This window comes from Biomphalaria glabrata, chromosome 12 (genome assembly GCF_947242115.1).
Source record: "Biomphalaria glabrata chromosome 12, xgBioGlab47.1, whole genome shotgun sequence".
Lineage (NCBI taxonomy): Eukaryota > Metazoa > Mollusca > Gastropoda > Planorbidae > Biomphalaria > Biomphalaria glabrata.
In genome coordinates, this window is record NC_074722.1 from 5,639,547 (window position 1) to 5,654,313 (window position 14,767).

At 38.6% G+C, this 14,767-nt stretch overlaps 2 protein-coding genes across 8 annotated transcripts in view; one reads left to right on the plus strand and one right to left on the minus strand.

Moving 5' to 3' along the window:
- LOC106066830 (notchless protein homolog 1-like) overlaps nt 1–14,767 on the plus strand; it is a 76,989-nt gene that overhangs the window by 38,221 nt on the left and 24,001 nt on the right. The gene's annotated exons all lie outside the window — the stretch shown is intronic.
- LOC106080277 (uncharacterized) overlaps nt 1,519–14,767 on the minus strand; it is a 29,850-nt gene continuing 16,601 nt past the window's right edge. For 5 of the 7 annotated variants that reach the window (XM_056005514.1, XM_056005519.1, XM_056005515.1 and 2 more), the window contains one exon: nt 1,519–5,125. In XM_056005514.1, coding sequence (XP_055861489.1) covers nt 3,803–5,125 — 1,323 coding nt within the window. In that variant the 3' untranslated portion in view covers nt 1,519–3,802. Of the gene's footprint in view, nt 5,126–6,205; nt 6,534–13,140; nt 13,884–14,767 lie in introns of those variants that run through there. The other 2 variants (XM_056005520.1, XM_056005521.1) reach the window with 2 other exon arrangements.

Below are 14,767 nucleotides of genomic sequence, written 5' to 3' on the forward strand. Positions count from 1 at the left end.
TGACTCCACGAAATATATGTGAAGCCGTAGCCATGGTTAGGAAACGAAGGGCAATACGATGGGCCAATATAGAAACAAAGCTACATAAAAAAAATACATACAACTATTTTAATGACACCAGATATTGATGTGTGTAAAAAATACACACATACATGTAGTCAAATATAGAATGAATAAATAGAAAAATTACTTGCTCCGCCCCCCCCCCCCCCTTTTTTTTTTTTTCTGAGCCGTTATCTCTGTCGCCGCGAAAGTTACGTGAGGTAACTCTAGTCCGACTTGCAGAAATAAAAGAGTTATCTTTCCATGACTTTTGCGTGGTGTCCCGCATGATTGAGCCATGAAGAAAATAATATATATATAAGATATATTGTTTAATTATATGAATATAAATATATTGTATTCATTTAATTTTGTACTTAAAAAGGATAATGGTCAAATAGAGCGATATTCACAAACAAAATTTCTTGAAAAATCATTAAAGACATTGTTGAAATCCATGAAGTCCATGCAGGTTCCTGGCTAGTTCCAGGTTCCATGAGTTTCTAACTTGAATAGAGGTATTGTAAAATTTCAGTCCTATCATGATTGTAGAATTCTCTCTTTTTTTATCTCTAGCAAACTCCTTTCTTCTCTCGCTCTCTCTCTCTCTCTCTCTTCCTTTCATTATTTCTTACTTTGTTTCTCTTGTTAATTCTTTTGTTTCTTTCTTTTAATTATCTTCCTCTATTTTCACTTCTCTTTTTTATTTGTCTCTTTTTTTTTTCCGAACAGCTTCCTTCCTTTCTTTCTCTCTTTTTTCTGTTTCATTTTTCCCCTTTTTCTTTTCTCTCTTTCTTCTCTCCTCCCCTCCTCATATATTTCTATTCCCCTCCCCTTTAAAACCTGCTGCAAGGTACACTCAGCTAAACCGAAACCAAATCTTTACAGAAGACCGGCGACACTGACCTGCGACGTCGCAACCTGTGGGCAGTTTAGACCAAATCTCGTTGCCACGTCACAGGCCTTGACGTCGTAGGTCAGTGTTGAGGCCTTCATCCCCCATCTGTGCTAAAAAAAATATAATTCTATGTTGTTTAGTCCAAGGTTGATGAGGGTGTTGTGATCAGGGCCTGCCGTAGGCAAACAAAGTGCTGTTTCATTCTTTAGAGAAGAAAAAGCGAAACTTTTGCCCATTGCTATTTTTGAAGTACACTAGGTTGTAAATGACGTGCATAATTTTGATTTTTTATCAGTTTATTTATTTATTTTTTATATTTCATTTGGGGCCACCAAATTCACTTCGCCTAGGGTCTCCAGTTGTCTAAGTCCGGCCCTGTTGTGATGTTAACTCAAAGACCATTCACTTTTTTTTTCATTCATTGTCTCTCATTCAGCCATTGGCTGGCATAAATTTTGTTAAAGTTAAAATCAAACATATGTCATAATTTGAGCCCTAGACACTCGAGTATACCACATCTCTACCCCGCCATCTCGTGATACTTCTCTAGCATTACAGACAAATAAAAGCAACAGTCGTTGATTATTATAAAATTAAAACTTTATTAACATGACTGAGAAAAATAACACGCATAAAATAAATAACACAATTAGTAATGATGTCCTGCATTTGAAGTGCTTTGCTGTTGATCAGTTTTACTAGTACCTTCATTGGCTTAAGTCAACTAGTGTCTTTGTGTGTGTGTGTGTGTTGGTCAGTTTCACTAAAACCTTCATTGACCTAAGTCAACTAGTGTCTATGTGTGTGCTAGTGTCTATGTGTGTGTGTGTGTGTGTGTTCAGCTGTACTGAAAATTTGAGAACCTTGCCTCAGATTTTGTTAGGGTGTGATGTCGACTCACAGTATACCCTAGAACAGTGGTTCCCAAACATTTCCCTTCATTGAACACTTCCCACATTCTGGGTAGTTCGTGGAACACCTATCCAGGCCTCGCGGAACACAGTTTGGGAAACACTGCCCTAGAAAAATTAATCCTTTGATTGCTAATTAATAGCAGGTTTACGTTCCAGGGCATCCTCTCAAATCTGTGTCTATTTTGTTTATCTGTTTTGAAGTTCTTGAAATATCTAATTATAGGAATATTACATGTTTTTTTTTTTATGTCAGTGCTCTATGGCAAATTAAGAAATCTCTTTTTAAACCCAATTTAGATCTATATGACATCAGACAACAAAGCAAATTGACTAACTCGATGGCAGAAAAAAAATGAAAATGTTGCATCACTTGTTAGCTTGACATACTCTCTACGTTCTAGAGTATTAGGGAAGAACTGACCAGAAAACAAACTGTGTGCTAATAAGGAACTTGATTCTATAATACTTCTCTCATAAAGACCAGTGGGAAGACATAGCCTTAGACCGCACTGGTTGGAGAGAGACGGTGACCAAGAAAGCTTCGGACAGCGAGAAAACATGGGCCTCAGCTCTGGAAGAAAAGCGTGCCATATGAAAAATGGCCAGCTCCTCTACCACCAAAGCGAACGGTAGAGGAGCTGGGACGGGAGTGTCTCTCCAAAATAGGGCTCCACAGCCACATAAAGAAGTGTTCGAGATGAACCATAGTCGTTCTACGACTGAAGGCGGCCAATGCATACAATTCTCTCATCTAAAACAAACTCCTCATCAGCTTTAATACTAAACTTATTGTAATGAATATGTAATAGAAAAGTGTCAACACTGAGGACCAGGGACACAGATTTGAGTTTTTTGTTATGATGTGTTGAGGTTCTCTTTGGTAAGTGCTACATCACAGGAAAACACAAACACATAAATCTCACTTTTTTTTTTTTGAACGTGTAGGCTCTTGAAACAGATCTCTGTTGCCCTGAGGCTAATATTATAACACATTCTAAATGTATCTCTAAAAAGGAAATGTAATAATCTATCTATAGCTCATTCCGTTACGACTTTTGTGATATTATTATACTTTTATTTGAATAGATAAATCCATATTTTAACTGTCCTCGTATGACGCATGAAAAAAAATCAAAACCTTTTGAAATTACAACAAAGTTAGTCTCATGATGAATAGTCATTAACTAAACATGTCAATACTACAATACAAAGACTCTTCCATTGGGCCCTGGTAAAGGGCGATGATTGACGTTTAAAGCTACATTAAAATTTAAAAGTAATGACATTTGAAGTCTAAAAAAAAAGGAAACAAAAAAACAACATACCAGTCAAAGTAATAGATTGTATCAATACATACATACACACACACCAGTAAAAGATTTTTAAAGGTTACAATCGTGGGGGACCATCCTCTATTGTAACTTAAGATGAGAGACCCAGCACATTGTAAACTTTTTTTTTGTTCAGTTTAAGATTTCAAACTGGTTCTTATTTGTTTACGGTTCTCGCAACTGTCTTATCAGTCTGGATGCTGTCTCTCTTTTCTGGGAAATTCTCGGCTCTTGTCTTGATAGATACAGATTTACGGGCATCTAGATCTACAAATAGACAAGTTGCACCCATCAAGTTCAAGAGAATGCTGATGAATGAAGTGCGATTGATTTTCAATCTTGTTGGTGATGTTTTGCAGGTCGTGATGTCAGATTTACTACAGTCTAGTGAATGTCTCTTGTTAAAGTCCAATCCTATTGTAAAAGGGACCAATTATTAATTTGGACGTTGTCTAGAGTCTAGTCTTGTAATGAGAATATATCCGGTACAGTCGATCCAGGCTAGTGTCAGTTAGAGCAAGATAAAAGAATCGGGTTTGAGTAGATAAATGGAAGACAGTTGTTAAAATGATATAAAGAACAGTTTTCTAACGAGTTAATCTAGTCGGATCGTGTAGTTAAGTCATGGAGCAATTGAGTTCCACCCCTTGGTCAAGTACCGGGCCGACGTGACCTGTAGCCTCGCATTCCATCCATCCTGTCCTCCAGACTTCAGACACGTCTGTCATGTCTGATTTGATATTTTTGAAAAACGTCGGGTCTTGGGTCCCGTTATGCTTCATGTGGTTGGTGTCTGTTGGGAGGAGGGACAGGACGGTGCGGTAGTAATGCAAGGTCATGTTGACTTGGTCCTTCAGACTTTCCTCGATGGTGGATCTGTAGTCGCTGTAGGGTGTGCACTGGCCGCTCTGGTTCAGCTTCATGTTGACGTATATTTCCCCAAGGACATTCTTCTTGAACATGCTGGAAGGTTCTTCATACCTGAACTTGATGAAGGCGTTGACCGGGTCGTTGAAATAGTTTGTAGCAGCACATGTTGTGTTGGTCACATTTTGTATGGACGCTATGGAGATGTCCACGTTGTAACAAACAACCAAAGTCCATGCTGCAAGCTTTTCCCAGATGGCCATTTTAAGGATGTTAGCAATCTGCTCGAACTGTATCCTAAAGTTTAACTCTTTGTTCGGACTGGACCTGAGTTTGTTGATGGTGGTCAGCCTAATCCAGTTCACAACGGAATCTTTCTTATCCGGGTCGAGCTGGCCCTGGTTGAAAAAGTAGGCGTGGCTGGCAAAGATGCTGACGTTGCCGAAGTAGCGCTGGTCGTCCAACTGGTCATCAATGATGGTGGTGGGGACTCGGAAGCTGACCGTGCCAGAGCCGTCGCGTTCAGTCTGGGTCAATACAAAGATGGCAACGGCGCAGGCAGCTTCAATGATCATGCCTAACATGATGCAGACTTTATATTTGACGTGGTGATGTGAGCGAATGGCCTCTTTGTTGCAATATTTGACCAAGCTGACTATGATCCTGATGAAGATGCCAATAATGATGACGCTAGCCTTGACCAGCTGGAACACGCTGATTGGCTCCTCCCGGCACAATACCAAGTACATGCTGATAGCTACCTGTGGGATGTCCTCAATCCAGATGACCACCGCCGACAGCAGGTCCGAGTCGATCCAAGGGTTTCCCCTGAAGGACTCCCACCACAGGTTGACGATCTCAAAAATGAAAGTGATGGTGCCAACAATGCAGAAAGCCAACAGCGCCCAAACGGCGGCTTGATCTGGTTCACCGTACACAATGCCCTTCCCAACGACCCTGACCTCAGCCCAGAACAGCCAGTCACTGATGAAGTCTGCTATGTCATTTCCAACCAGAAACAGAAATGCCAAAATGTGGATGAACTTTTTCCATCCCTTCATTCTTGGAGTTTCCTGGGGGAATAAAAAAAAGAGAAATAAAAATATTGAAACATTTCGTTCATTGAAAGTAGATTTATTTTGTTTCGTAAAGATATTCAGTCACGAAATCGCGATTTTCAGACTAGGCAATCAGTTTCTAGACAATCTTGATTTTTCATATTTGAACTAGACTCATTTCTTAGTATTCATTTCAAACAGTGGCTTCCAAATGACATAAGTGATTCTAGTTTTGAAACCAAAAGAGCTAACACTACTCTGATGATTCTATTAGGGATTTTTTGTGTCACATACATTTTAAACATAGAAATCCACACTTTGCATGTCGAATTTTAGTACCGGTGTTTTAATCTCTATATCATACACTGAAATAGGTAAACGTGAAAGCGGTTTGGAGAAATGTGAAGGCGATGTAAAAAAAAAAATAAGAAAAACGTTCAAGATATAAATTATGAACGAATTCATTTCAGGGACTCCATAGAACAGATGACTGTTGTCAACTCAGTACTACAAATTCGTTTTACTTTCTACTACAAGAGAAATTGATTCGAAACCGTATTTTTATGGTGCAAAATAAAGGCATACAAATGATCACTATGTTCTATATTAACACCAAAAAGCTGTTTTTAGTTCTTCGCCGTAGGAATCCCCAACATAGCAGGTATTGGAAGAAACAATAGAGTAAATGATATACTAATTAATAGAAGTTTGGATCTTTGTCTTGAAAGTAGGGAAGCAAGTCTGTGCCCCACAAGGAGTGAGTTCCAAACCTTGAGACGTATGCTTAGGGGTTTGCAAACCGGAAGTTTGAGGGGTGGGGGGGGGGACAAAACATGGCACATTCGCAGGACTCGGACATATGGAGGGAATCCTAGTTACGTCCCTTAGTTCTACCAACCAGTTTAGACGGTGATTAAAAAACAACTGCTAAATAAACTTCGAATTAATATCACTTGTGTGTACATATTTAAAACGAACAGATATCCGTGAAGCTCTGTCGGCATACTAGAACAGTTTGAACTATTTCAACACATCAGACAGTAAATAAATTCTTGACAAAAAAAACTGTGTACTGCTATTACATGACAATCTTACTTGGTAAAGCAAGAAAAAATAACACAAATTCCGTCGGATATAAAAGTCCAATGTCTTCCACTATTGTAACCAACTCTTTTTTTGAGGGCCGAACAGGTGTCTAAAGCATGTGCCTCAGAGTTTCCTTGTCTGAGTGGCTAATCAATGTTTTCACCTTTTCGCCCGTGCCAAGCACTGAACTCACACTGACTAGACCTAACACTAAAGGCACAGATTACACTTCATCGACCAACATTTATGGCCCCGTTGTAAATGGGTTGAATCATTGCAAAAGGGTTTAAAATCCTCCAGTTTAATTACCGGTAATTAAATCAACTAGCGAGAGTACAAATCCGCCCACCTACCTTCCCCCTTCGTCTACGAGCTAAATCTATTTCTCTCGTGAGTTTTATTATTTAACTTTAATAATTTTATTTTAATAGAGGTAGATCCTTCTTGAGAGCTCTTATTTTACGAGCCCTGACCCCCTCCCCCCGCCCCCCACGTTTCACTGTCCTATACCAACTTCCAATTCCATTTTTGTTCTGTTAGTATTTAGAAATGGTCCTCTAAAAATTAAAGGTGCTACGGTTTTGCTTAATGTCTCGTGTGTCATTGTTCTGTGCAGTATGCCATTGTTCTGTGCAGTATGCCATTGTTCTGTGCAGTATGCCATTGTTCTGTGCTGTATGTCATTGTTCTGTGCAGTATGCCATTGTTCTGTGCAGTATGCCATTGTTCTGTGCAGTATGTCATTGTTCTGTGCAGTATGTCATTGTTCTGTGCAATATGCCATTGTTCTACGCGATAAAAAAATATTAATTTTGTTCGTTTGTTTGACATGTTTCTGATGTTCCTTCAAAGTTGAAGATCATTTACTTCCTAGTCCAAACCTCCCGCAGTACGACGGGGGATGGCAGCGGGCAGGGTTTGAACCCGGGACCATCGAGACGACCGAACCACAGTCCAGCGCGCATACCGCACGACCAGGCAGCCATGGCACGAATAACTGCGCCCGCACACACACGTACATTACAAGAGTCTAGCCTATCTATAAGCTACACAATTACATTTCCGTTTATTGTAAGACAATGCCATTCGAGATCTATGCGTTATACAGCTCTTCATTCCACTAGAAAGGGCACGACAATGTGAGGGTGAAAATAAATCAACATCAATAAATGATAATGAAAGGAACTGCCCACACAAATTTGTTTGTTTGGAATTGATAATCTACTTAACACTCTGATAAAATGAATACACAAGGGGGAGGGGGGGGGCGAATAGTGAGTACTATAGATGTACTTTGTGTCAATGCAAGTTGAGGGAGGGATAGTGAGTACTATAGATGTACTTTGTGTCAATGCAAGTTTAGACTTCGATTGAAAGTCTTCTGAAGTGTGTTGGGAATTACTGTCTTCTGTATTTGGTTTCCTCCCTTTGTGATCCAGGCTTAGCAAGAAAGAACCGGGTGACATTTACGGTGTCGAAGAGAAATACTAGGCTATAAATAAATGCTCTTTACGTTTGACGTTCTATGCTGTACATTAAGAGTGGATCAGTCTCACGATATAGCCAAACATATTCAATAACATTTTAATCGTAATAGATTTATTTAGATTAGGAACTAGTCAAGATAGCACGTTAAAACTTTGAACCCAACCTTAGTTCCATGCAGTCAATCCTTTAGTTCTATACAGTCCCTCCTTTAGTTCTATACAGTCCCTCCTTTAGTTCTATGTGTCAAAGACTCATTTTCATGCTAAATGTACCCAAGTCCTGGATAATATCATAATGACACATACAACGATAAAATAAGATTCAGAATGCCACTTTACCGACATATAAACATCTTTAATTCCATTATTTTCACTCTCATACAGCAAAAATAGTTAGAGTCTCTACACTTAGACTATATATCCAAAAAACCAACCGTCCTGCACTAGGAACAAAAAACACACCCCTTATCATGAGTTACATTATGTTTTTCAAAACATCTCACCAAATAAAACACAACCCAAAACAATAACAGTTTTGAAACCAACAACCTGGATTGCCCCCCTTCTCCTCTACAGTAAACAGGAGACCCAGGCTGACCAGAACTCAGTCCTGACATTTCTCCCCCCTCTAATTTTTGTCTGTTTCTGGGTTCGTTTAAAACAGACAAACTTCCGATAAAGAGATTTTCCAAACGTACATATATCAACATGCAAATAAAAGTAATCTTGGTACTAAAACATAGCCTACAGTTTGTAAAAAAAAAACCCACAAAAAAAAAAGATGTATCCACATGAAATGTCAATACTATACACAACCTGCTAGGCAATAATAATTATATGTAAACAAAAAAATTAGTCAGTGAACAAGCATATTTTCCGAAATGTAAATGTTATATACAACATACTAAGCAATTATAATTATATTTATATATATATATATACATATCAACATGTAAACAAAAAATATTGTGCAAACATATATTCTACCTTTTGTAGAAGGCGGTTAATTACATATCCCCAATCCTAGCAAACAAATAACTTTGAAATGAATAAATATTAAATGTCAGTTATCTGTAATCAATGTCATGTTGGTCTATTCTGTTAGTCTAGATAGAAAGTCAGCAATTACATTTAGTTTGCCCTTTAGATGTTCTACATTAAAGTTAAATGATTGTAATAATAGAGCCCAACGACAAATTCTATTATTCCCATATGTTGCGCTCTTCAAAAAGGCCAGTGGTCTATGGTCACACTGAATTGTGAATTTAGCGCCATATAAATATCTGGACAAGCGTTGCACCCCCCAAACAATGGCAAGGCATTCTCTCTCTATTACAGAATACCGTTGTTCTCTGGGCAACAGTTTTCTGCTCAAGAACTTAACAGGATGGAATATTCCTTTTACTTCCTGCAAAAGGCAACATGATATGGCTATGTCCGACGCGTCTGTTTGCACAATAAATGGTCTATTAACGTCTGGTAATTTCAGTATAGGATCCCGTGTCATGCACATTTGAATTTTTCTTAATGCCCGGTCACATTCTGGAGTCCAATTGACCCTCGTCGGTGTCCCTTTTTTTAACAATCCAGTAATTGGAAATACTATTTCCGCGAACGCTGGTATAAATCTGCTATAAAAATTAGCAATACCTAGCAAACATCGAACCTCTTTTTTCGTTTTTGGTGCTTTTATATTTAATACCTTGTCTCTGTTATTGGGTTCTGGGTATATGTTTCCTTCACCTACAATATTACCCAAGAAAGTTATTTTAGGATACGCGATTTCAAGTTTGCTTGGCTTGATAGTAAACCCATATTCTTTTAGCCTGGACAACACTTTCTCTAGTGCTATTAAGTGTGATGACCAGTCATGCCCGAATACACAAATGTCATCAAAATAAAACACAACATTTTCCAGTCCTTTAAGAATGGTCCTAATAGTCCGATTAAAAAAACTAGGAGAATTAATCAGACCAAACGGTAGATATTTAAATTGAAAGTGACCACTTGGTACCCTGAATGCAGTGTACTTCCTACTATTCTCTTCTATTGGTATTTGCCAGAAGCCTTTTGTTAGATCTATCTTTGTAAAAAATTTGGCACTATTAAGTTGTAGGAAAAGATCTTCTTGGTCTGGAATAGCCTCCGCGTCAAATTTGGTAACCGCGTTTAATTTCCGAAAATCTATGCAAGTACGTACTGTTGAATCTTTTTTCTTAACCAAAACGACAGGAAATGCATAGGGCGATTGAGACTCTTCAATAATGTCCATTTGAATCATGTTCTCTATCTCCTTGTCTAAGACATCTCTCATATGAATAGGAACTGCGTATGGCCTCAGTGTAATAGGCTTTTCTGTTGTGAGCTCAATGTTGAATGATTTAACCTTCGCTTTACCCGGTATATCAGTAATTATATCTTTATACTTCTCAACTAGCGTCTGAATCTGTTCTCTTTGGAATTCGGTTAATTCAGTATTGATACTAATATGTTCCCTGGAATTTGTACTCTCAAGAGTAGGTAACTCAGTAACTTCATCCTCTTGGTTATCATCTTCCTGGTCGGTTACAAGGGACGCTATGCACGCATGTAATAATTCTTCCCCTTGACCCCCATACAAGACATGAGACGCACTTCCCGAGAGTTGTAGATCACTATTTTCCTTACCCGTACATTCCGTGTTGTTTTTTTCATGATATTTTACTAATCTGTTAACATGAAGGATTTTTACTCGATTGCCTTTCTTTATTTTTACATTAAACTTGTTAATTCTTTTTTCTACTTTATAAGGCCCCTCCCAGTGCAAGGCTAACTTATTCTGTCTCTGTGGTTTCAGTAAAAGCACAGAATCACCTGTTTGAATATCTTTTTCTTTGCTATTTCTATCATAATACCTTTTATAATTTTCCTTACGTTTTGAGCTATTATTCTGAGCTATTTGACAAGCCACAGCCAGCCTACTTTTTAGGTCTAATAAATAGTCAAACACATTCTTTATTTCTGGTTCTACCTGTTGATTAGTAAAAAGATCTTTTAGAATTGACATAGGCCCCCTGACTTTCCTTCCATACAACATTTCATAAGGGGAAATGTTAGTAGACTCATTTGGTACCTCTCTGTACGCAAACAGAAGTGCGTTTATAGCTCTATCCCAATTCTTAGGTTCTGCTTCGGCCGTCTTTCTCAGCATGCACTTCAAAGTCCCGTTAAAGCGTTCTACGCCCCCATTTGACATGGCGTGAAATGGTGTTGATTTAACAATCTTTATTTTAAAAAACTGACATATTTCTTTGTATAATTCGGATCTGAATTGAGATCCATTGTCAGAGAGTATCTGTTCCGGGAATCCTATTCTAGTAAAAATAGCACTTAGAGCTTCTATTACTACTGGTGTTGTTGTATTAGGTAGTGGTACAGCTTCCGGCCATCTTGTTGCCAAATCAACCAACGTTAAAATGAATCTATTCTTCCGATCTGTCATTTGGAGTGGTCCGATGATATCAATAGCAACTTTAGCAAATGGAGTGGAAATAATATTCATGCGCCCTAGTTCTACCTTTCCAGCTTTTCCTGGGTGTCTACCTCTTTGACAAAGGTCACAACATTTAATGTATGTTTTTATATCTTTATCTACCCCAGGCCAAAAGAAATGCGAATATACCCGATATCTGGTTCTATTTATAGACATATGTCCAGCTAAAGGTGTAGAGTGTGCTATTTCTAATATTAGTTCACGTCTATTCGTAGGGATTACAAGTTGTCGTTCTATTACCCCAGGGGTATCTTTTCTCTCAAATTCTTTGTAAAGTAGACCTTCTTCCACTATAAATGATACCAATCCCTTTTTCTTATCTTCGACCGTTCCTGCTTTCGCCTTTTCCCATAATCTAACTAACGAACTATCATTTCTTTGATCCTCTCTAAAATCACTGTCCAATTCCATCCACTTACTTAGACCAATCCTGTCATTATCTTCCGATTTGACCCTATTGTCTTCTGCTTTCGCCATGGCCCTAGTAACAGCATTCCCATATAAAAATGCTTTAGCCTGATCGACATTTCCAATAATAATATCTGCTATTGGGTCCTTGAACATGGCCGCTACAAAGACTCCTTTTAAAAATGGAGTATCAATGTCTATCCAAGCAAGTGGATACTGAAAAGTTTGTCCATCTATTAATTTTAAAGTGAAAAACCCATCTATCTTCTGACTTTCTTCTATCAAACTTTCTCGGACCCCAATTATGCTCGCCCCTGTATCTCGTAGGACAGATACCCTTCGATCTCCTAAAAATCCCTCAACTATTTTCAATCCACCAACTGATTTATCTTTATAATCTAGAAAATTATATGTATCAGTGTGACATGCAAATAATCCCACTTGTTGCCCCCTTTCTGGTAATACTCTTAGTCATTGCTGTGTTGGCCCTCTATTCTCATTTATCTTTACCCGACACCATCGAGCAATGTGTCCGCCCTTTCCACATCTATAGCATATCACTTGTGTACCCTCTGTGTTTATATTATTCGGGCGACGACTGTTAGATTGACCAGTGGCACCAAAAGCTACATATGGGATATCGTTACTAGTTACTTTGTTACTTCCCTTTACAATATGTGTGGAGCCTTTCGTGGCATCTCTAAATTGATCAATACAGTCTAAGACCTCTTGGGCTGAAGTAGGCTTTCGTAGCAAAATATCTTTCAGGGCCTCAGAAGATAGCACACTGTAAAGTCTGTCTCTCATTATAAGGTCAATTATACCGTCTACTGTCATTGGGGTTTGTGATGTTTTAAGCCAGTTGTCAAATGTCCTTTTCAAATGGACATAAAAATCTTTCATATCGTCCATCTTTGGGGAAAGTTCATGCCACAGTGTTCGACAGGCTTCTTCTGTGAGTTGGGCTTGTTTTAGGAGCTCCCCCTTAACAAAATCATAGTCAGTGTTATGTATCAGTTTTGTTTGTATCATAAACAATTTTAGTTTTTCATTTAACTTGTGAGTGAGGACAAGTGGCCATCTTGTCTTGGGTATGTCGTTAGCAGTAGCAGTCGTTTCGAACAGTTCTAAGTAGAATAACAAGTCCTCGTTGTCTGTCATGCATTTTAGGTTTTTGTCTAACTGTTTATTCTGTTGTGGGTTGTCGTTAACTGTCATGTCTTTCTTATCCATTTCATGTTGTCTTGCTAGTTGTTTGTCCTCCATCTCTCTTATATGTCTTCTCTCCTCCGCTTCCCTTGTCAGTCTATCTGAGTCAATTTTCTGTTGGGCCTCTATAAATTTCTTTAACGTTTTGCCCTTAAACCCCAACATCTGAGCCTGGGCTACTATCTCCTCAAATGGACGAGGTATAAACTCTGACATTTTCCTAGAGCAGTGTCCTTTATTACAATATTACCTCACAAAATGATATACATACAAAAAAAATTAAAGCAAAATTAAAATAATACTAATACCTCTGTTCCTACTTATGTTGTTCAACTGGTACTCCAACAGGTTAAAGACAATTGTCCAAGGTTATCCAATAATGTGATTTCTCTTAGTCTATTTCAGGTAGATAATCCAACAGGTAATCCCAACATGGCTTTATACCTACGCGCGGTATCGGTACTTGGAATGTATCACAAAAGTTAAATTCATATAAGTATTATATCCAGCAGTAGCTTCTTCAGTATAATCCAAATAGAATGTACCACAAAAGTTAAATTCATATAAGTATGAGATCCAGCAGCAGCTTCTTCAGTATAATCTAAGGAATGAGCGTATTGGTAATCCAATTATAAGGAACGAAATTGGCCATGCATATACACTTATGTTTAGACGTACGAAGGGGTGCTACTATTACTTGCTAATAGTGAACACATTCGGCATGTTAAATCATTATTATTAGATAGTAACAGCCTAAAATACAGACGACGAGTTTCCGCTCCTTATGGACTTGAACTCTTTCATTAGTACACACTTGGAGATATGCTCTGTCTGGGTGTAGCAGATACTTCAGGTTACTGTACTCAGATATGCGCTGTCTGGGTGCAGCAGATACTTCAGGTTACTGTACTCAGAGATATGCGTTGTCTGGGTGCAGCAGATACCTCAGGTTACTGTACTCAGAGATATGCGTTGTCTGGGTGCAGCAGATACTTCAGGTTACTGCACTCAGAGATATGCGTTGTCTGGGTGCAGCAGATACTTCAGGTTACTGTACTCAGAGATATGCATTGTCTGGGTGCAGCAGATACTTCAGGTTACTGTACTCAGAGATATGCGTTGTCTGGGTGCAGTAGATACTTCAGGTTGCAGTACTCAGAGATATGCGTTGTCTGGGTGCAGTAGATACCTCAGGTTGCAGTACTCAGAGATATATGCTGTCTGGATACAGCAGATACTTCACTGGAGATTGATGCATCCATCGCATGTAGTTGTTTTGGACAGGCCCCCAAAATGTCAAAGACTCATTTTCATGCTAAATGTACCCAAGTCCTGGATAATATCATAATGACACATACAACGATAAAATAAGATTCAGAATGCCACTTTACCGACATATAAACATCTTTAATTCCATTATTTTCACTCTCATACAGCAAAAATAGTTAGAGTCTCTACACTTAGACTATATATCCAAAAAACCAACCGTCCTGCACTAGGAACAAAAAACACACCCCTTATCATGAGTTACATTATGTTTTTCAAAACATCTCACCAAATAAAACACAACCCAAAACAATAACAGTTTTGAAACCAACAACCTGGATTGCCCCCCTTCTCCTCTACAGTAAACAGGAGACCCAGGCTGACCAGAACTCAGTCCTGACACTATGCAGTCCCTCCTTTAGTTCTATGCAGTCCCTCCTTTAGTTCTATACAGTCCCTCCTTTAGTTCTATACAGTCCCTCCTTTAGTTCTATACAGTCCCTCCTTTAGTTCTATGCAGTCCCTCCTTTAGTTCTATACAGTCCCTCCTTTAGTTCTATACAGTCCCTCCTTTAGTTCTATACAGTCCCTCCTTTAGTTCTATACAGTCCCTCCTTTAGTTCTATGCAGTCCCTCCTTTAGTTCTATACAGTCCCTCCTTTAGTTCTA